The following is a 23,007-nucleotide window of genomic DNA, read 5'->3' on the forward strand; positions in this document are numbered from 1 at the left end:
AATAAGATCGGTTAGCATTCTGGCAGGCGACATTATGGACTCAGTGGGTTTGGAAAAGAAAGAAGAATGGAAGGAGGGAATAGACCATGAAGCGGAGGAGGGAACACATGAAGGAGTGGGAGAGTGGGGTTGGAGGTGGATATGATAGAGAGATGTTGTATATGTGTGAATTTATCAAAGCATAAGTAAAGATATTCTATTAAAATATGTATGTATATGTATTAATTGGGCACATTCTTTTATGCATTTGACACAGCAAAAAGAGTCTTCTAAAAATCTGAGAGTATTCTCAGAATCACAGATTTATTTGTTGTCCTCTGCCACCAGAAGAGCTGTGTCCAGGGACATGAACAGAGCTTTGATGTCAACAGACCTCACTGATTCTCATAATCAGGACAATGATGCTTCTCCCCAGAGCAACTCTGAGGCCTGTTCACCCAGAGGACCGCACTGAGCATGCTCAGGAGCAGGGGCACCTCCAGAAAGACCAGGACCTTGAAGTAGATGCTGCTCAGCACTGGCCTGTGGGGACAAGGTCACAATAAGCTCTATATCCAGAAGGTAATGATGGTGTCCTACACTGTGGGCCGGTCTCTTTACCCAGGTGTGTGTCCAAGGTGTTCTTTTCAGGGACAAGGACAAGGAACCCTGCCTGATTGAATAGTGTGATTGATAACCTAAGAATTAGCCTGGAACTGTGAATCTGGCTCAGTCTCTCCATTGACCTCCACTCCTAAGGCCTCTATCCAGGCAGGCACTGCCTCCTCTACCCAGGCTCCAACTCTCTTCTAAACTGAGTTCTCCTATTTCCTCCTGGTGGCTCTTATTTGTTAGTGATTTATTTGTTTGTTTGTTTGGTAGTTGGTTTTTTTGGGGGGTGGGCAGGGTCTCTCTTTTATGTAGCCCAGGCTGTCCTGGAACTCATTTCTAGACCAGGATAGCCTTCAACTCACAGAGATCCACCTGCATTATTCTCCTAAGCACTGGTGTTAAAGGCTTGTGCCCACACAATGGAGTGACTATTTATTTTCTTTAGTTAATTAATTAATTTACTGGGCTTTTTTTTTGTGTGTGTGTGCATGTGAGTGTATCCAGGTGCACATATGTGTGCATGAATGTGCAGCCGAGAGGATAATCTTGGATGTCATTCCTCAAGAATCATCACCTTGTTATATTTGTTTTGAGACAGGTCCCACTTTGCAGGTCTGGCTAGAATGGAATTTGCTGTGTATTGGAGGCTGGTCTTAAACTCACAGATACTGGCTGCCTTTGCCTCCCAGTGCTGGATTAAAGGCATGAGTCACCACACCTGGTCCATTTATCCTCTTATCTGACAGGATCTCACATTGGCCTGGAGCTTGCCAAGTAGTCTAGGCTGGCTGCCCAGTGAGTCTCAGGGATCCCCCTGTCTCCATCTTTATAGCTCAGGTATTTCAATTGTATGCCACCCTGCCTGACATGTGGGTGCTGAGGCTCGAACTCAGATCCTTCACCAGCAGAGCCATGTCCCCAGACTCTGGTTGTGTTTGTGTAGTAACCTCTTGACAGGAAACTAACTCCATCTCAGCAGGTCTGGGTCTGGGTGTCACTGTTGTGTCCCAATCTGTAGATGAGCAACTGTTGCTCATAAGACACTCCCCCAGGTCAGTGTGGGACTGGAAGATGCAGGAGATGCCCAAGGAGGGAGATCCAAACCCTTCTAACTCCACCCTCTCAGATTTACCCCCACCCACATTCCAGAGCCCTCAGGGTCCTCACCGGGGTTGTAGGCTGGGACCAGGAGTTGTGTCCTCTGTGGTCACGCTGGGCTGAGTATGCACTGGTGAGGATGTGGGGGACCCCAGGGTATTTGCTCTGTTCTCGGGGCTAGAGCCTGTGACAGGAGCAAAGGATGGAAACACAGACTGTCCCAGTGACCTCCACTCCATGTCCTCCCCACTGAAACCTCTACAGCTCTGCTCTACACGGATCCCTAGGGACACGGAGGAACGCTGTGTGACAGCCTACAAGCCCCATGGCCCCACCAAGTCCTGGTCAGGGCTTCCCTCCCCAGCCCTTCCCATGGTGCACTGGGGCTGGTTGGCACTTTCAAACTTGAGGCCAGTCTTCCTGTAGAGGAGAGTTTAAGTGGCAGTGACAAGACACTTGGTGCCAGGTCCCTTCTGGCCTCAGTGACACCTTTTGCCTCCTTGTCTTCCATCCTTCCGGGGACAGACACAGAGTGGTGGGACTCTGTCTGCCTGGCCCCTCATTTCCATACTGTCATCCAGACAGGCCACTGGACAGTCTTTTCTAAGGAACGGACAGATGGAAAGTTCTAGAAAGACAGATGCTTGAAGGACCCTGCGGAGAGTGGCCTCTGCTGAGGGGAACTAGAGACACCAGTGGGATTTGGTTCCACACTCCTCACTATGACCCACAGAGGATTTTGGAGGGCTCAAGAACCCCCATATACAATCTACCCTCCTTCTTGTGTCCCTGGTTCCTCTCAGAAGCCACAGAACCACTGTGATGAGGCTGGCACCTCATGACCTCCATGGAAGGGAAGTGTCCACTCGGTCTCAGGCCAAAGCAGCATTTGAGAGAGGGGAGCAGATAGGCTGGGTACTGTTTCCATACGGAGATGGATCAGGACCAAATTATCTTTTGGAGAGGACTTGTCTCCTATCAGGACAGGAATTCACAAAGTGCCAGTGGTTCAGGGCTTGTCTCTAGAAAGGTTCAGGCCTGACACTGTCACATGAACACACAGAGAATCTCTAACAGGTGCTGATGAGACAGTTCCGTGGTGTAGGCTCTGCTTGCCAAGCCTGATGACCTGAGTTCGAGCCCCAGGACCACATGTGTACAGAGAACTAAGTGCCAGAAGTTCTCCTCTGAGGGACACACATCACGGCAAGTCCCCAAAGGAAGTCTTAAGTAAGTAAGTAAGTAAGTCGCAAGTAAATAAGTAAGTAAGTACATGTCATAAAAAGAGAGTTTCTAAAAACTCATGTTCCCCATTGTGCCTGTGTGTACACGCACACACAGATACTGGTGTACATTCGTTATCACATATACCACACATGCTCTCACAAGGCACATGTGGACTCACACCCCCTGTGGCCTGAGTCACTGATTCACCAAGCTCACCATACTACTGTATCTGGCTTCCTTCCTTCGTGAGGGAATGACTTACCTGGACTCAGGATGCTCTGAAATGAAGGGAGCTTACCTGGAACCACGGACACCACAACCTTGAGGGAATCATCATCAATCCCCAAGAACGGATAGATCCCTAAGGAGTCATCAATATGTGGCATGTCCACCCCACACTTGTAGGTGCCTGCATCCTCCAGGGTGAGTTTCTCCAAGGTCACTGTGAAGGTGAGGTTGGCTGGATGGTCCCTGATGGACACTCGGCCTTTCCCAGCTTCTTTTGAGGCTCTGGTCCTGACAATCTCTTTACATGGTAGCAGTGACACTCTGCACCAGTATTTCTCATTATTCTTGTGTTCCTCCTCGTACTGACACTGCACACTCAGGGACTCCCCCACAGTGCCTATCACCTTGCTGGGGCCATGCAGAGGGACACAGCCTGGAAAACACAAGCCCCAATTCTGCACCCTGGCAGGTGGATGGGGGTCAGGCCCCCCTTCGTCAGCTCTTAGAGAGCTGCCTGGTCTGGAGGAAGCATCGAGAAAGGAGACAGGCCTTGTTAGACCCAGGAGTCAGGACTGAGGTGAGCACCTGTGTTGTCCTGAAGAGGGGGTGGAGAGGGGGCTTGTCCCTGGAGAAAGGAAGGGCCCAGGAGGAAACAACACGTGTGTGTGTGTGTGTGTGTGTGTGTGTGTGTGTGTGTGTGAGAGAGAGAGAGAGAGAGAGAGAGAGAGAGAGAGATTTTACCTATGTAAATAATGAGTGTATGTCTCTGTGAGAATCAGTGCTTGTGTATGTTTGGTATGCACACACACATATGCATGCAAATACATGTGTGTACACAATAGAGATTGTGTGGTGTTATGGCAATGTCTGTCACAGCTAACCCTCTCAGTAGGTCCTGACTGTCTCAGGTGTGGTAGTCATGACTGTACTGTGCACTGAATCCTGACAGCACCTGTGAGGTGACACTGGCCACTCCTGCCCCCCCCCCATCACTCCTTGTCCTCACTCTGGTCCCATCTTCCTCTGCTGGCTGCTCTCTCCCACCTCCCATCCCCCATCATGCCCTCTCACTTACTCCAGGAGTTCCTCTTTCAGAGTTGTAACCCCCATCCCTGTGCTCACCTGGGACCTGCAAGAGAAGCAGAGCTGAAGGCAGCCACACTCCCATCACTCCTGGTGTCATTTCTTCAGCTCTGATGTCTCCTGCCCACACCAAGCCCAAGAGAAGAGGGGCAGTGTCCTTTTACAACATCCAGTGTTCACATGCCGAGTTCTCCTTTCTGTCCTCTGCTTCCTGGTCCCCTGAGAGGCCCCAGATGAACTGGTTCAGGAAGTGCTCTGAAGATGGTCCAGGACTCAGGGGCACTGGACCACACAGTGAGCGACACATCCCCAGCCATGGATTGAGGATGTCACCTGTCCCCCAGCCTTCAACTAAGGGCTTCACAACCTTCCCACCTATGGCCAGCCCTGGAGAGCATTTCCTTTTTTTTTTTAATTTTTATTTTTTAAATTACACTCATAAGCATTTCCTTTATTGTTCATGCTGTCCATCCTCTGTGATAAGCCACTTCCTGAGCTGACTTGAGATCTGTCCATCTTATCTTGCTCCATCTTCGTGAGGAGAGGAACCACCTCCTTCACTCTTGTGAATCCCACATCATATGTGCCTTGTTGCTCCAGTGAAACCCTCTTGAGTTCATTGTGAGTGGGAGGTTCATGGGACAGTTCTTAAGGATGCTTGGCCAGTCTCCTCTTTGCATCTTGGATCTTGTTAATCCTCCTGGGTGGTAAACATGGATGGTAAACACATTGTCATGTCTGTATTCCTCTTCTCAGAAATTCCCCCATGGGGACTTGTACAGTGCTGGGACAGAGCAGGATGAAGGATCCTGAGAAACATGAGTATGGGTTCTGGCTTCTCATGTGGGCCAGGCTTGAGGCTCCCTGGGATCTGGTCCTAAAGTGACCTCTATTTTAGAGGAGGCTGAGGAGGGACCCTGGACTTGAGACTGAGGGGTAGGGAAGTAAGGGGACAGGGAGGGAAGGTGTCCATGGAAACAGGGAAGACCTGGGGCAGGGGCACGAAGTTCTGTATATGTGATTGTGTTTACTTTTTTGCACATGTGTGTTTGGGTGGGGCATGTTTCTTTGTTCGTGTGTGTGTGTGTGTGTGTGTGTGTGTGTGTGTGTGTGTGTCAGAGAGAGAGAGAGAGGAAGAGAGAGAGAGACAGACAGACAGACAGACAGACACCGACACAGTGAGAGACAGAATATGCAACCAAAACATCATTCATGTTATATTGCTATAGGAAAATATCCCTACAGACATGCTCACTGGTCTAGTCTGATGGAGACTATTGCTCAATAGAGGTTATTTCATCCAGGAGTCTCTAGTTTGTATCTAGTTGACAAAAACTTACTAAACACTGTCACCTGTCTGTCTATCTGTCTATTATATTTCTCTTCTTTTTCTTCTTTCCTTCTTTTATCAAAGGCCTTGTATTAGTTATTTTTCTTACTATTGTGACCAAATATTTTCTTGATTACTAATTGATACGGAAGGGCTCAGCCAGCATATGTGATACCACCCCTGGGCAGGTGGTCCTGGGTTCTACAAGAAAGCAGGCTGAGTAAGCCGTGTAGAGCAGGCCAGTAAGCAGCGTTCCCGTGGCCTCTTTTTCAGTTCCTGCCTGAAGGTTCCTGCAGAGTTCCCGCACATGTCCTTCAGAATGCAGGATCGTGAAATTGAAGCCAGATGGAGCCTGTCCTCCGAGCAAGTCAGTTTTGGTCAGTGTTTTATCACAGCAACCACAACAGCAAACTAGAACAGATCGATGGATAGATGGATCGATGGATCGATGGATAGATGGATCGATGGATAGATGGATCGATGGATAGATCAGACAAACAGGTGGATCAGCTTGTCCTTGACTGACACAGAGGCTGGCTTGTTCCTATGTGATTGACACTGTTCCCTCATGATCCCATTTCTGCCTCTGCCTTGCTGCCCTTCTCTCATCATCCTCTTTATTTCTGAGACAAGGTTTCTCTATACAGTCCTGACTGTCTTGGGACTCACTCTGTAGACCAGGTAGGTCTCACAGAGATCTGTCTCCCTTACCTCCTGAGTGCTGGGATTAAGGGCATGCATTCCCACCCCCTGGTTCATTTCATGGTTTTAAAGCAGATTATTTGGCTGCCATTCTACAGCATTTCCCCTGTGGGTCCCAGAAGAAAAGCCATGTCCCCAGAGAGGACTTGCACGACCACCTTGCATCTCTTCACCTGGTTTGGTTCCTCCACTGAGCTTGTTACAACTTGCAAGTCTTTTATGTGCTTGGGACAGAATGTAAGCTCCATGGGGGCCGCCATTCTACCTTTTTGTTTATACCAGGGCTTGGCACTTAGTAGGCTCTTAATAAATATTTCTTGAATAATAACAAAGGAATTACCTTGAGAGACTTCACATAATTCTCAGTGGGGCTAGGGGAGAATTGTTAATTTGTTCATCATGCCCCTTTCATTAAGCCGCATGCTTAACCAGCCAAATGCTTCTAGTTTCTGGTCCTCACACCTTATAGATCTTTCTGCTTTCTACCACCACTCCCTGGGATTAAAGGCGTGTGTCACCATGCCTGGCTGTTTCCAATGTGGCCTTGGACTCACAGAGATCCAGAGGGATTTCCGTCTCTGGAATGCTAGGATTAAAGGCATGAGTGGCACCATTTTCTAGCCTAAGTATCTAGTGGCTTTTCTGTTCTCTGAACCCAGATAAGTTTATTAGGGTGCACAATATTTTGGGGAACACAATACCACCACATTTCCCCTTTTTGTCTAAAATTAAAAAAGACTTAAAACTAATACAAGAAAAATAATATCCAATAATTATATACAATATATACACAGTCAAGATTACATTAATGATGTCTAGTCCATCAACATTTGACCGATTCAGACAAAAAACTCCATTAATATATAACAATGTCCAGTCTGTAACAATGATGGGGCTAATTTTTTTGGTTTCTTTACCAAGATTTTATAAGTACAGACATTTTATTTCTAAAGGAATTTTTACATAGTGTGGGTCTGTGCTAAATTTTTTACATTGGAGCTTAGGATGGTGTCCTCCTAGAGTGGGCAATGACATAAAGCAGATTGGTGAAAATACAAATGTTCAGTGTGCAGAACCAACTTGTACAGCCTTTGGGACAGAGGATGCAGCAAGACTTGGGGTCACAGACCTCAGCTACAGTTTTCTATGTAACATGGGGAAGTTGCTTCTAGTTTTCCCTGACATGGGAGGCAAAGGAGATGGATTAGAGGGCTGCGTGTTTTCTTCACGATCTGTTTGTGCCAGACCAGCGGTTTTTGAGGGAGTCAGGAGTGTGTCTGCCTCACATTTCTGCTCAGGGACATCATCCCAGGAGACTTGAGGAAAGATCTATCTTCATATCATAAGCAAATGACCGAGAGGTCTGGCGTTTCACCACCAGGGCAGATTTTCTAGGCCTCCAGCCACAGTCAATCACAGCACGAGAGGAGGAAGAAATACAGTGCCCACGGGCCCTCAAGAATCGCAAAACATGCCGGGCGGTGGTGGCGCACGCCTTTAATCCCAGCACTCGGGAGGCAGAGCCAGGCGGATCTCTGTGAGTTCGAGGCCAGCCTGGGCTACCAAGTGAGTCCCAGGAAAGGCGCAAAGCTACACAGAGAAACCCTGTCTCGAAAAACCAAAAAAAAAAAAGAATCGCAAAACACATCATGGTGAAAGTTTGCCAACAAGGCAGCAAGTTGAGCAATAAGAAAAGGGGAAGCTGTGTGGGCAAAGAATCTGCATAAATAGGAAGGGCGGGGACGGACCCAGAGGGCTGTTTGCATAAGGGGGCATAAGTATCACACGCATAAAACATGCTGTGCTGACAAAATCTGCTGTGGAAAGAAGGTGGGGACACTCAGATGGGAAACTCTTCCCTTGTTAAATTATTATTTTATTATTTTAAAATTCTTTTACAGCTTCACAAGTATATACACTAAATATTAGTCATTTTCACTGCTACTACTCTTCCTCAACTTCCTTCCTGTTTCCAATTATTCCCTTGTTTCCTTTTTATTTTTTTAAAACTTTTTTTTTTTTTTTGGAGACAGGGTTTCTCCCTGTAGTCATGAAACTCACTCTGTAGACCAGGCTGGCCTTGAACTTAGAGATCTGTTGGGATTAAAGGGATGTGCCTACCTTCGTGTAATGAGCACTTCTTTTGATTACATACCATCTGTGTGCGTGTGTGTGTGTGTGTGTGTGTGTGTGTGTGTGTGTGTGTGTTCCACTGGGTTTAATTAGGATTGAGTGTGGGTGGGGATTATTTACTGGACATGGGCAGCTGACCAGCACCTACACCACTGAAGCAATGAAAAGCCTCCTCTCAACCAAGGCAGATTCACTAGAAGTCCAAACATGTCATCCAGGAGGAGATGCTCACGGGGGTCTCTTCCCACACAAAGTGGGGTGCACATCCATGTGAGGTGTCAGAGCCCAGTGTGATAAGAAGACTGCGTGTTGTGGGGTGCATAACTCAGCATGGCTGAGGCTGGAGAGCTGGGAACAACTATTTCCAGCTGAGCCTTTGCCTTTGAACCTTCAGCTTCCTCTGTGGATTTAACCAGGTCTTTCTCATTTTGAAGCTTGTATTTGGATGGTGTGTAGTGCTTACACATTGAATAGATGCTCTTGAAGGAACAGGAGGACAGCTGAGTGACCTGGTGTGGAGACCGGCCCTAGAGGGGTCCACGGGGTGAGATGAGCTCGTGACTCCTGAGGGGACAGCAGCCTTCACCCAGTTCCCTCCCCATTTGGTCTCACTGGGCAGAGAGTCTGGACTTCAGGGACCCAGACTGAGCTACCCCGTGGGTCAGGTGCACAGAGACTCAGCCAACTGCTCCATCTGTGTTTGGAATGCACAACCCTGGGTTGTGTTGACAAAAAAGAGAATACAGTGTGTTCTCTGTGTAAGCTATGACCATATGACCGTGACAATTTTTTATGCCACTTGGTGAAGCCACATTTCCCAGATATCTGGTCAAACACCTGGCTGGTGGCCCACAGACTTGGGATGACATGTGTCCTCCAAGGAACTGGGGCCCTAAAAAGAAACATGACTTTTTTTTTGTATTTTCTACTCCACTGGAGGCCATCAGAGGAAGAAAGGCCTCGGAAGGCACTGTAGGATGTTCTGAGAGGGAGAACCCGAGTGGGTTCCAGAACCTCAGCTGTCCCTGCTATAGGGTGAGGGAGTAGTCTGAGGCTGAACCCACAGAACCCAGAGTCATGGTACTGCTGACCACAGTCATTTCCTCATAGAAATATTCTTTTCTTGGCTGGAGAGACGGTTCAGTGGGTAAAGAGCTTGCCTTCCTTGTAAGTACAAAGACATGAGTTTAATCACTGCAACCTATGGTTTTGTTTTGGGGTGTGTGTGTGTGTGTGTGTGTGTGTGTTAAAGCTAGGTCAGTTGTGTGTGCTCATATTGGCAAGATAGGAACTGAGGCAGGTAGGTCCCTGGAGTTCCCCATCCCTAGCCTGGCCTACATGGCAAAGGTCCAGTCCAGTGAGAAATCCTGTCTCAGACATTAGTGGAATGACACCCAATTTTGTCCTCTACATACACATATGCACCCACAATGTAAACACACACACACTAGAGATAGATAGATAGATAGATAGATAGATAGATAGATAGATAGATAGACAGATTATTTTCTATCTACATGGAGGTATTTCTCTCTGTACCAGGCATCAGAACTATGGACTTTCACCAGGCCAACTTCACCTCCCTCAGAGCACCTCTGAGGCCTGTTCACCCAGAGGACTGCACTGAGCATGCCCAGGAGCAGGGGCACCTGCAGAAAGACCAGGAGCTGGAAGTAGATGCTGCTCAGCAGGGACCTGCAGGAAATGAAGGAGACAGAAAGTAAGCTGTCACCGGGTATAGAGGTCTCAGGCTTCCTCATTTCCATATCCTAGCCTTCAATGGCCAGAAGAAGGACAAACCTGGATGCAAGCAGGATGGCCTCCCTGCAAGTGTGTGGCTGGTCATGCTGCCTGCAGGCTAAGTTCCTGCCCAGGGAGTTTTGTCTGATTTTCCTCAGTTCCCCTTTGACTATCTGTTCTGTTTGACCGGTCTCTGAGAAGTCCTCCTCATCTAGTCTGCATTCCAGTCAGTTTGATGGCTTCCCTGATACCTGAGCTTCTGACCTTGGCTTCTGCTACATTCTTCACCCAGATGTCCCTGCCCAATCTCATCACTGCCTGTGTGGGAGCTGACATACAGCTTAGGAGACCTGGGCACACTACATCGAGAAATGGTAGGTGCTGCTTCTGCTCGGTCACATTGGATTTGACACTGAGACTGTAGTTCTTTGTGTTCCTTTATTATACCTTGTGGAACCATGAGGCCCTGAACAGTATTGATCCTCTCTTCCCCACCTCTCTGCCATCCTCATCCCCTTCCCAGGACTCCATCTCCCTCCTTGACCATCCTTGGTTTCTCCTTTGGCCCAACACGAGGCCATCAGCTCATGGAAAGGATCTACAACTTCAGATACTCTGTGAGTCACAGGTTAACATGAACGTGTTCCTGGATTTTGGAAGAGCTGTCGTTTGGCAGACCATGCATCAGATGTCCTGACTCGTTCCCCAGGATGAGCTCTGTCCATGCCCCACACTCTTGGACTCTATACATTTCCGGAGCCTCCTACCCTCTCTCCCTCCATGACTAACACTCCATCCACTGCAAAACAAATTAACAAAAACACTTCCAAAGCACTAGGAGAGAAAGAAAATTTAAAAAGTAATCCTCAAGGTAGCCTACAGTGTGGCTACACTGTGGAATATTTCTTTACACTGCATGAATATGTCACTGTGACTGGTTTAATAAAAAAAGTTAAACGGCCATTAGGTAGGCAAGATTTTGAGGGCAGAGAGAATGCTGGGAAAAAGGGTGGAGTTTGGGAGTCACCAGCTAGATAGGAAAGAAGCAACATGAAAAGTACATTGATGAGGTAAGCAAGCTTCAGGGCAGCACATAGATTAATAGAAATGGGTTAATTTCAGGTATAAGCGCTAGCTAAAAGCAAGCCTATCAGCTGAGGATTTATAATTAATACTAAGTCTCTGTGTGGTTATTTGGGAGTAGCTGGTGGGACAGGGTGGTCTGTTGAAAAACTCTGCCTGCAAATGGTGCCCAAGGTGGGGCAAGGCCACTCTTATCCACATAAAAACTAAATAAAAGCTTAAGAAAGCCTTCCAAACACACAAAAACAGAGCCAAACTCACTTTTCTAGTCCCACAGTCCTCACCCAAGCTATAGTACAAAGCGGTTTCTCTCAGCCACTGCCTGCCGGCTTGAGCCCCCAGAGTGAGTGAACTAAGCTGCAAGGGTTTAAGTTTTGCTCATACAGACAAAAAAGATCACTGACACACAGTAAAGGCAGATCCAGACCAAAAAAAAAAAACCCTATAAACTGATTACAGTGTGTTTAAAAATATACATAGTGTGGGAGGTCAGCTTCCACTTTTTCTCAGGGTACTCTAGAGGAGAGAGAGAGATTAAGAAATACTAGATAGAAGGAGATTGTGGAGAAGAGACAGACAGAAACACAGGATAGCTTTGGGAGGGCCTGGATCAATATCCACCCACTCCTTCTGTCTCTTCACAAGGACTTTTTATAGGAATGCCAAGGGATGGTGTAAAAGATCTCCCCCTAGCACAGCCAAGTGCAGACCCTTCCACCCACCTGGTAACCATGCACAGTCAAGCCATCCCTTAATGCAGCCCTGCTGGGTAAAGCAAGCTCAGATCTCACTAGGAAACTTCTGTGGGCTCCCGTAACATAGGCTTGGGAGAGAAAAGAGAAAGACTATTAGACATTCATACGAAAAAAAGTTTAAAGACAATGAAGTCCTTAAAAAAGAAATAAATTTAAAAAAAAACATGTAAAGATGAAAAGTACACAGGAGTCTGGATCCTATGTGTTACTGTGTTGTCCTTAATTTTTTGATTGCTGATGAAGGAGCAATAGCTGCTAAGAGACATTGAATTATGAAAACTGCTAGATCAAACCAACCTATATATTTCAAAAATATCTTGACTTCAAAATGGAAGTCAAAAGGTATGTTGCTTTGGGAGAGAGGTTACACTTTCATTTCCACAGGAAATGAGAGGCTGTAGATTAATTCCAGGTTGATATGGCTCAGGTTTGATCAGGAAAGACCCCCTGAAAATCCTGGCTACAGACATAAAGAAATAGACCTTAAAAAAAAACTACAAAACATGTAAGGTATATTTTTCCTGGTAAAACATAAAACAAAAAATCATCTTTGACTAACTTATGTACAACACACAGTCTATACTTGTATTGGTACAGATATGTATGTTACCTTTAAAAGATTATGTATTTTCAGAACTAGGAGACCAGACACCAATTGAAAAAAACCTATGGCCCAAATGATCCAACATCTCAGAGTGCCTCTGTTGCAGTTTCCTGAGAGTTCTGGATCCAGAACAGCTTCAAGACTGCTGGCTTAGGTGGTCTAACCTAACAAAATACTCCAATCAGGACTTGACTATAATCCTGAACTTTCTTCAATAATGCCAGTGCCCCCAGACAATAGGAAGCAGTCTAGAAAAAACAACTGCCCACATTTCCAAAAGATGGGTTATGGATGTTTGTTATCATTTAAGGGGGGTTGGTTACAAGTTGTTATTGGTCATAGTAAGGAAAAAAGCTAAACAAAAGAGTTAAATTCAAAGATATCCTTCGAAAGGAAAAAATGGGGATATGATATAGGAATGATAGGAAAAACAGGTAGATTACTGAATCTACTTTAATCCAGAAAACAACTATTACTCTCAAAATATTTTACATTGGTATGGATTTTGGTGTATTGATACAAATTTAAAGTTATATTTGCTATACTATATGTGTGTTTCTACTCTTGTTTGGGGTATTGTGTTTATGCAACTCATTTAAAAATATAATATAATTTAAAAATACAGGTTAATCATTATCTATAATACTCAAACTTATAGTCATGTTAGGTATGTTTTCAGGGTTAGACAAACAGATTTAGGTAGATGGTGGTCTTTAAACACTTCAAAGATCTACAGAACATGGCATTTAAGGTGGTTAATAACCTAAGGCTTTTCATGTCACGTCTGCTTCTGACAGCACCCATTTACTTCAAAAGAAGATGATGGGCATCGAAGAACTTCCTTATAGAGTTTGCTTTCTTTATGGCAAAATCCAGCCCTTTGGGCAAAGAAACTGCCCTTATCTCAATTGCTGATGGTATACTGTCAAAACTGGTCCAGAAGGATGCAAAAAAGTGACTGCCAAATTTTGCCAAGACAAGGTAGGACAATCCTTCAAAATTCCCTGCTTCTCAGAAAGGTCTGTGAAATATACTAGGCCTGTAGGCCAAAGATGGATGCCCCAACATTACAGAAGAACTTTGGGTGACTGTCCAGGCAGCCAGATGTCGCTGTCATTAAGTAACGTTATACCCTTCTAGGGTCTTTGATGGAATTAAAGACTAAATAATTAAACTTAAAGTTTTCCTTAGTTATGATAAAAAGTAAATTAGGTATAAAACTTTGAACTCACAAAGATAAGATAAATAATGGAGAGTTTTCTCCAAACATGCCAAATACAAATGGACTGGACATTATAAATGTAATTCTTACCTACAATTGTTCTTATTGTCTATAGTTTAATTATGTTAGAGTTAAAACCTTTCTTTTTTTATTTACACAAAAAGGTAGAAATGTGGAATATTCCTTTACACTGTGTGAATATATGTCACTGTGACTGGTTTAATAAAAAAGCTGAACATCCAGCAGCTAGGCAGGATTTTCAGGGCAGAGAGGATGCTGGAAAGAAGAAGGGTGGTGTCTGGGGGTCACCAGCCAAATGTGAAAGGAGGAACATGGAAAGTGCATAGATAAGGTAAATGAGCCTTGGGGCAGCACATAGATTAGTAGAAATGGGTTAATTTAAGTTATGAGAGCTGGCTCAAAACAAGCCTCAGCTATCGACTGATAGCTTTATAATTAATAATAAATCACAGTGTGGTTATTTCAAAGTGGGTAGGACAGAGCTGACCAGTGGTCCCTAGGAAAAACTCTGCCTACAGAACACTTTTAGACATGTTTGTCTAACTTAAGATTTAGTGGGCATAAAGAACATGATAGAAGGGGTAGGGACTAGATAGGACCTGAGGGACAATTCTCAGGGAGGGCTAGCGAGGTGGCCTCTGCCTTCAGGGTAGGGGGACGAGGAGGCTTGTGGTTTAGCTGTGTCCTTGACTGGGATGGGATTATGCCGGGGTAGCTATACAGTGCTGGGAATTCCTCTGGACACCTTCAAGAGTAGGAAGCAACACATTGAGAGTGGGGCTGGCACAGCCCAGCCCTCAGTTTCCCATGTCCTCCCCTGCACTGTGTAGACCCACACTGGCTCCTGGCAGAGTTGCATCGGAACAATGAAATTTATTTATGGGCTGCAGTCAGAAGCTGTTGGGAGAAGAATCTGTTGGGAGACCCAACCATGGCCCATTCTCCTGCCCTCTGGGGGACACATAGGGGAGACACCAAAGACCAGGCTCAGTCTCTTCGGTCACTCAGAAGATACTGCCTTCCTGTAGCTGAAGCTTAGAAGGGAAATCTTAGTACACTAAAAGGTAAAAGGGTTGGGAAACCCACCTCAAACTTTGACACGAGAATACAGCAGCCCCAGTGTCCCTCTAAGATGGTCACTGAGTTTAGCAAATAAAATTACAAGAAGGCCAGGCCAATTTGGTATTCAGATAAGTGACTTTTTCAAAATTATAAATATAGCCATGTAATGCTTAGGATATACTTAAGCTATAAATGAACTGTTTTCATGGATCCTAGGAGTCCTGGGCATCTTGTGTTTTATCTGGAAGCCCTCCCAGGGGAGAGGTCACAGAGTCAGCCCATTAGGAAGAGCTGCCAGGATCCAGCTCTGCTTACCAGATGAGGGTGCTGGTATGGGCCTCTCCATATTTGCCAAAGTTCTCCGTGGTTGATGGTGTGGATGTCAGAACTGGGACCATAGTGGTTGATGGTGTGGTTGTCAGAACTGGGGCCATGGTGGTTGATGGTGTGGTTGTCAGAACTGGGGCCATGGTGGTTGATGGTGTGGTTGTCAGAACTGGGGCCATGGTAGTTGATGGTGTGGTTGTCAGAACTGGGGCCATGGTGGTTGATGGTGTGGTTGTCAGAACTGGGGCCATGGTGGTTGATGGTGTGGTTGTCAGAACTGGGGCCATGGTGGTTGATGGTGTGGTTGTCAGAACTGGAGTCATGTTTGTCATTATAGTTTTTGTGGCTAAGACACAAACAGCACATGGTTCACTCCTGTGGACAGTCCAGCTCTGCGTATGGCCTAAACTTTTCCCCCTAGTAACTTAGGGATTTGCTCTCCAGTCACCATCCAAACCTTCATATTAATTCTTTTCTAAAGGAAGATGATGTGGGGAGCAAAGCAGCCCCCCTTTAAAACCCGCTTCCTTCATGGCTCACTCATTACTGCCTGGTGTGCAAAATGCAGAAAACTTCAGTTTTGCAGTTTCTCTCTATTTTTAAAAAATATTTATTTATATGTCTATGAGTATTTGCTTGCCCATATCTATGAGCACCATGTGTATGTGGGGCTTGTGGAGGCCAGGAGAGATCAGATCCCCTGGAACTGGAGTTGAAGATGGTTGTGAGCTGCTGTGTGGACTGGGATCCAAACCCAGTCCTCTGGAGAAGCAGTCAGTGCTCTCAATCACTGAGCCCTCTCTCCTGCTCCAATTTTCTCTATTTTCCTTATTGTAGTTGTTTAAACAGACACAAATCTGATCCTTCTTACTCTATCTTATGCAGAAACAGAGCTTCTGTGGCTTCATCTATTTTATGTAAAAGGGTGGTGTTGGGGGTGTCAGGATGGGAGTTTAGTTCAGTGGTAAGTGCGTGGCTAGCACACCTGAGGGTCTGAGTTCAGTCCCCAGATGTGCACAAGTGAGAATGTGCAAGACTCACATGTGGGGGCGGAAGACAAGGCCTCCCCAGCTCACCTTTATCTCAATAGAAAACAGGACCAGCAGAGTCCACTGTGGTTTCCTTTTCCAGTAAGACTTTTACAGTAATGAGTTCAGGGTCCCCGATTGCTCACCCCAGCCAGGATCTTCTGGAATTTTTCTTACCTGGGTCAATATTCACATTAACTTCAAAATGGGGATCACGTCCAGTTCTCTCAATCGCACACCAGTAAATGCCAGCATCGCTTATTCTCAGGTCCTCCATGGTCACTGTGACGATGAAGTCTGTCTGGTCATCCCTGGTGGACACACGCTTCTTCTTCACCAACTGCTCTGATGTATCAGTGTGAATGAGGATCTCACATGTACTCCAATCAGCTCCTTGGCACCAGTACTTCTTGTAATCCTTCCAGGATGAGTCATAAGGACACTGCACGGTCAAGGAGCCCCGCTCCTGACCGCTCACCATGTCTGGACCTGTGATTGGATCCTGAGCAGTGGAGAAGCCTGGAAAATACAAAACCATGGACCACTGATCTCTCACTCTAAGATCAGGACCCACTGCCCTGTGCCAAAAAGAGTACACCACTGAGTAACAATCAGTGCAGAGCTACCCCTTTCTCAAGACAGCTAATCATCATTCTTTGGTTAAAGACTCAAAAAATGGCTGAAGGGCCCAGTTATAGGTCTCATAAGTTAAAATGGTGACACAGAGCAATCATGACTTCCCATCACCTACCTCTCTTCATACCACAATGGCCAATAAACGTACATTTCAAAGAATCCCTTTGCAACCATCTTTGCATTACCCTGGAGCAGAGGACATGTCAGAAGACCTTGTCCACACAACATGATCCTGCCTTCATTTCTGTGCCCATGACCCTCAGGAATCCATCTGAAGAAGCCACAGCCTATGGCCATGAAGAGGCCACTTCAGGCAGTTCCAACAGTCTCTAGGGGTTCTTTAGGGAACCACCCTGGATGAATGACTTGGAAGCTGACCAAAATGACGCCATCAATCTGTTCTCCTGTGGTACAGAGGCAACAGCACACAGATCCTGTGCTGTCCTTCAGATCCTTGTAAATCTGACCCAAAGCTCCCAATGAGGGCTGAGGGTACAGCTCAGTAAGTGGGGTGCTTTCATAGCAGGGACAAAACCAAACAATAACAAATATCTGCCTAGAAATGATAAAGAAGAGTATCAGGGTTTTAGATTCAACAACAACAATAACAATAACAAAGTATGTTCCTAATGGCACAGGTAAGAAAACATAAATTACTAAATGTACTTATTTCAAACTAAGAGGACTCAGCCAACAGAGTGGAGAGATGGCTTGCATTGTGGGAGAGCATCTTTTCAGACTATGCATCTGACAAGGGGTTAATTTCTAGACTATGTGAGCAAGAATTCAACTCAAGAGTCCACCAGCAGTCATAATCCAGTAGAAAATGATCTACTGAGGCGCTGTGGAGAAGGTTTAGTAAGCGAGACACCTGCTGTGTTAACCTAAGCATGAAGATGAGTGTGTGTTCCCAGCAACCATGTAAATGTCAGGAGTGCTGGTGTGTCCCTGGAGCCCAGCACAGTGGTGGGCAGTAGAGACAGGGGATCCTGGAAGCCTTGGCTATCCAAGCCAGCCTCAGTGTCAGTGTGGAACCCTGTCTCAAAACATAAAGGTGGGAGTAGGGCATGGTGGTGCATGCTTTAATGCCAGCACTCTGGAGGCAGAGGTAGGCAGATCTCTGTGAGTTCTGGTTTACAAAAAAAGTTGCAGGCCAGCTGGAGCTACATAGTGAGACTCTGTGTCAAAAATAAAATGAAATAAAAAGATAAAGGTGTGCATGCACACTTGCTCACACCTACGCACACATGAGCAGATGAACTGAGCACACAGTTCTCAAAGGAGATACAAATGGCCAATAAATATATGGAGAAATGCTCCATTTCACTAATTGTCAGGGAGATTGATGCAAATCAGAATCACAGAGAGCCGTCATCATCCCCAGTCAGAATGGATATTACCAAAAAGACAAAATATAACAACTGTAGATGTGTGTGTGGGACAGTGGAACTCTCACACGCTGTGGGTTGGAATGTAAATTAGACATTGTGGGAAACAGCATGGACGTTCCTCAGAAAAGCACAGAACTGCCACATAATTCAGCAGCCGCACTTGGGGATAAAGCCTGTGTCGGATACTTCTTGTCAACCTGACTCCATCTTGGGGCATGCAGAAAGAAAGACATCAATTGAGAAGATGCCTCCATCAGGTGAGCCTGTAGGCAAGTGTGCGGGACATTTTCTTGATGTGGAGAGATCTAGTCTGCTGTGGTGGTGTCACCCCTGGGTAGTGAAAGAGAGCAGGCTGAACAAGCCTTGGGAGCATGCCAGTGAGCAGCACTCCTCCAGGATCTCGGTCTCAGTTCCTGCCTCCAGGTTCCTGCCCATCTTGAGCTCCAGCTCTGGTTTCTTTCCATGATGGATTGTGATCCGGACATGTAAGTAAACAAGCCTTCTCCTCCCCGAGCTGTTCTTGGCCATGGTCTGTATCACAGTGATAGAAAGCAAGCCCGGAGTCCAGAGAATTAGTGAGTGTAGTGCAGTGATCCTTCCCCTGTGTTTCCTGCAGCAGATTCACAACAGCCATGGCACAGGATCAGCCTCGTTGTGGATGGATGGGTAATAAAGTGTGGTACATAAATGCAGTGGAATAGGATTGTAGATGGATTGAATTCCATCATTTACAGCCAGGGATGGGATTGGAGGAAGTGAAATAAACCAGACACAGAAAGACACTACCACAGATTTCTATTTATATGTGGAAGCTAAAAAGTTATTCTCTGGGTCCAGGGGATGGGGAGATGAACAAGTCAGTGAAGTGTTTGCTGCAGCAGCAGGAGAACCTGAGTTTGGATCTTCAGAACACATAGAAAAATTCAGATGAGGTGGGGTGTGTCTGTACCCCTAAGAGCTGGGGAGTCAGGGACAAGAGGATCCCTGGGGATCCATCACTGGCCACCTAGGCTGAGTCAGTGAGCTCCAGCTCTCAACAAACAAGGTGGAGAGTGATAAAGGTACCCAGTGGTAATCTCTGGCTTCCACATATGTGTGTGCATACACATATGTACTTGAGCACACACATACACACACTAAACATTTACATACGCATACACCTCGCAGACAGATTTTTTTCAAAAAGCATGAAAGTTAACTTCAAAGAAGTAGTGAACAGAATAGCCATTATCAGCCTGGGCAGGGTGCCAGGGAAGAGGTGGACAGAGAGAGTGCTGAGGATGTAGGGGTCATTTGGTGAGTTGACAACGTCTAGTGTTGTACAACACAGCTGAGAAATATGGTTGACGATTCAGTATTTCAAAATAGCTCATAGAGAAGATTTCCGATGCCTCTAGTACACAGAAATGACAGACTCATGTGGTGGAATGTCAGTTCCCTGGATCTGACCGTCACATCCTATATACACACATGCAAATAGTACATTGTATCTATCAGTTTCTTTTTTCTTTTTGAGATAGGTTTCCCTGTGTAGACCAGACTGGCCTTGAGCTCACAGAGGTCCACCTACCTCTGTCTTCTCAGTGCCGGCATTAGAGCATGCACTACCACACCCCTAGAAGTATGTTTAATTACTGTGTCGATTAAAAATCAGAATGTAACTGGAAATGGAGGTGTATGCTAGAAATCCCAACACTCGGAAGGTAGAGGCCAGAGAATCACAAGTTCCGGGTCATCCTAGGCTGCATAAGATGTTATCTCAAAGTGCCAAATATAAAACTATAAATGTATTTTTAAAAGAATTAGTTTGTCCATGGACTCAACCACTTTTGTCGGGCATTGGGATTGAGAAACACACTCTGGAAGGTTTTTAAATTTTAGTTTTGGTTTTGTTTTCCTGCAGCACCCACAGGATCCATCAGATGCCAACAACTTTCCTTTTGTTTAGGGAGTAAGCAGCTGATGAATGAATTAGCCTTTCCTGTTTTCCCTAACCCAGGGCAGACTCTGTGTCCTGTGCCACCACTGACTCTGTGATGTCTTAAAGCCCCAGCTACTTACCTGGGAGGAAGAGGAGCAGAGCAGGGAACAGCCACATGGTCCTGCCTCCTCTCCTGGCCGTGGTGGTGACAGATGCCAGCACCCTGCAAGAACTCAAAGCTCAGCCTGAATTTCCTCTAGGTCTCTCTCGTTTACTTCCTTGACAACTTCTCACTTTTGCTTGTTTCGAGAAAGAGAATGTCAGTCTTTGAGAAGACCAAGTCATCGTATGTGTGGTGCAGCTGGGTGAACAGGGAATTTCCTCTGCTGCTGTATATGAACTTAAAAGATGGGTGGGACTCTTAAAGGGAGAGGCAGATAGACAGGACAGTAAAGACAGATGCAAACTACAGAACACAGCAAACCCCTCTGCTCACCCAGTACACATGTGAGTGCAGGGAATCATGGGAGGAGAGAGCAACCAAAGGCAGGCTGTCTGCAGTAACAAGAGAGCACAAGGCAGCCCAGGCTAGCCCAGTGGTAGTGGCACTGCTAAAGGCTCAGCCTGGGGCAGCACTGCTATGAACTCAGAGCAGAGATTTCTCTGGCCAAAGACACCTGTCACAATGGCTACTGGGGTCACAGGTGTTTGCAGAGAAAGGGAGAGTTTGGGTTTGAGACAAGGTCTCATGTCGCTCAATCTGCCTTGATCCTCCTTCCTCCAGCACCAAAGTGCTGGGATTCCACAGGCGTTCATCAACACCATCAGTGTTATGAGAGACTGAAGACTGAACCCAAGGTTTCACGAATGCCAGCAAGCACTCTACCCACTGAACTGAATCCACAACCCCTTATTTTGTTTTTATAAGACAGTTTTGCTGTGTACCCTAAGTTGTCTTCAAACTCTCTGCAGTGTGAGCCTCCCAAGTGTTGGGAATCTGCAGTTGGTTTAAATCCAGAGGACAAGTTGTAAGTGTTGATAGACATAGGCACAGTGTATGTCTGGTATCAAATTCATGGAAGGAAATTTTAAACACACACACACACATTCACACACCGGGGGGGGGGGGGGGGCGGGGGGATGTTTATGGTGGTTAATCTTCATTTTCAGCTTGACTGGCTTTGAAATCCCACAGGAGTCTATCCTGTAGGTGTGTCTGTGAGGGTGTGTACAGAGAAGTTTGAATGAAGAGGAACAACCAACCCTGAATGTAGGCAGTTCTAAAAACTCTAGGCTTGAGGTCCACAAGATGCTGATTGAAGAAGAGATTAAGAGCCACACTGCCATCTACTGGCTGAAGCTGTCCCAGACCACCCAGTTCAAGGCAAAGGAAAATTGATCCCGATGAGGAATGGAAGTTTAAAAGAATTTGCAACCAGGACATTAAACTGCTACAGAAAAGGGTCTTAATCTAGGACCATCTCATTGCTTATTATAAGAACAACAAGTCTCTCCGGCTCCTCCCTGGCAAGTGAGTTGGGAGTGTGAGCCAAGGCACCAGGTGCGTGCAAAGAAAGACTATGAAACTTCCTGCTCACTAGTACACCAGGAGTTGGAAAAGCCACAATAGGCAAATAATTTGCATCAATATCGTGACTGAAGTGCATTCATGTGGGTGATTTAGCTCAACAAGTCTGATCACCCGATATCATGGAGTCTGGCAAGATGGCTTCTCCCAAGAGCATGCCAAAAGATGTTGAGATGATTGATGGCACAAATCCTGAAGGACATGGAGATTGCAGAACATGAGCCAGGAGTTATAAATCAGATGTTGGAGTTTGCCTTCCAATAGATATGTGACCACAATTCTAGATGATGCTAAAATTTATTCAAGCCATGCTAAGAAAGATACTGTTGATGCAAATCATGTGAGGTTGGCACTCCAGTCCCGTGCAGACTAGTCTTTCACTTCTCCCTTGAAAACCAGTCTTTCACTTCTCCTGTGAGAGGTTTTTTATTAGATGTTGCAAGATAAAGAAATCAAACCCCGTTGCCATTGAGCAAGCCATACTCAGGTCCTCGGTTGCCTCCTGATAGATATTGCTTAATTGCCCCAAACTACAGTCTTTATTAAAAAGGGGGGGGGCAAGAGAAGTAACAGTTCCACTGTGAAGTGTTGGCTCCGTTTCTAGCAGACCAAGTACTCCCACACTAGGCACTCCATTCCAACTAAACTGTCTCAACTAAAGTAGGCATGCCAGTGTCCCTCACAGGGCAAAAGTTTACAGTACAGAAGCCTGCTCCTCAGTCTTTTGCTTTAAAAGCTTTAATTCCTGCAATATCAGCAGTTCAGAACGTTCTAATTAACCCATCATTAAATGGATCCAAAAACATTGTTATTGTTACTAATATGGTATTACAAAATGCAGCCAATGAGTTGGCAAATGCGCTGATAAGAAAACTTGAAGATGATGATGATGATGACAACGACGACGATGATGATAACTATGATCATTTGTAATCTAACTGTGATGCATGTAACATGCATACTTGGTCTTGAATCCTTTGTACTGAAATTAAATAAGCATGTTAGATGTTTTAATGCTGTATTTTAGAAAATGGTATTTAATAAGTATACTTACTATGCTTTTTAATTGAAATGTTCAGCTGTAATAGAACTAGCAATGGTTTTTCATCAACTTTTATATATAAAAAATTTAAATTGTCATTTATAAAAAAATAATAAAAGAACAACAAGACCTGAAGGTGTGACACCAGGGCCCCAGTCACAAGGCAGGCAGAAGAGCTGACTCTGCCCTGCTGAC

At 45.7% G+C, this 23,007-nt stretch overlaps 2 protein-coding genes and 1 pseudogene across 3 annotated transcripts in view; 1 reads left to right on the plus strand and 2 right to left on the minus strand.

Moving 5' to 3' along the window:
* Cd300lf (CD300 molecule like family member f) overlaps positions 1 to 23,007 on the minus strand; it is a 134,350-nt gene that overhangs the window by 17,012 nt on the left and 94,331 nt on the right. The window contains exons 1-3 of one of the 2 annotated variants that reach the window (XM_076543702.1): positions 20,323 to 20,554; positions 16,412 to 16,753; positions 15,243 to 15,552 (exon numbers count right to left, since the gene is read on the minus strand). In XM_076543702.1, coding sequence (XP_076399817.1) covers positions 15,243 to 15,552; positions 16,412 to 16,753; positions 20,323 to 20,359 — 689 coding nt within the window. In that variant the 5' untranslated portion in view covers positions 20,360 to 20,554. Of the gene's footprint in view, positions 1 to 9,216; positions 10,088 to 15,194; positions 15,553 to 16,411; positions 16,754 to 20,322; positions 20,555 to 23,007 lie in introns of those variants that run through there. The other variant, XM_076543701.1, reaches the window with a different exon arrangement.
* On the minus strand, positions 285 to 4,534 carry LOC102921845 (CMRF-35-like molecule 4). The gene is made up of 5 exons (XM_076577793.1): positions 4,412 to 4,534; positions 4,267 to 4,273; positions 3,215 to 3,577; positions 1,759 to 1,873; positions 285 to 522 (listed from the first exon to the last, which is right to left on the minus strand). Exons 1-5 carry the CDS (start codon positions 4,532 to 4,534, stop codon positions 375 to 377), a joined length of 756 nt encoding a protein of 251 aa, XP_076433908.1. The 3' UTR covers positions 285 to 374.
* On the plus strand, positions 21,893 to 22,703 carry LOC102914214 (transcription initiation factor TFIID subunit 9-like; annotated as a pseudogene).

This window comes from Peromyscus maniculatus, chromosome 8 (assembly GCF_049852395.1).
Source record: "Peromyscus maniculatus bairdii isolate BWxNUB_F1_BW_parent chromosome 8, HU_Pman_BW_mat_3.1, whole genome shotgun sequence".
Taxonomy (NCBI): Eukaryota; Metazoa; Chordata; class Mammalia; order Rodentia; family Cricetidae; genus Peromyscus; species Peromyscus maniculatus.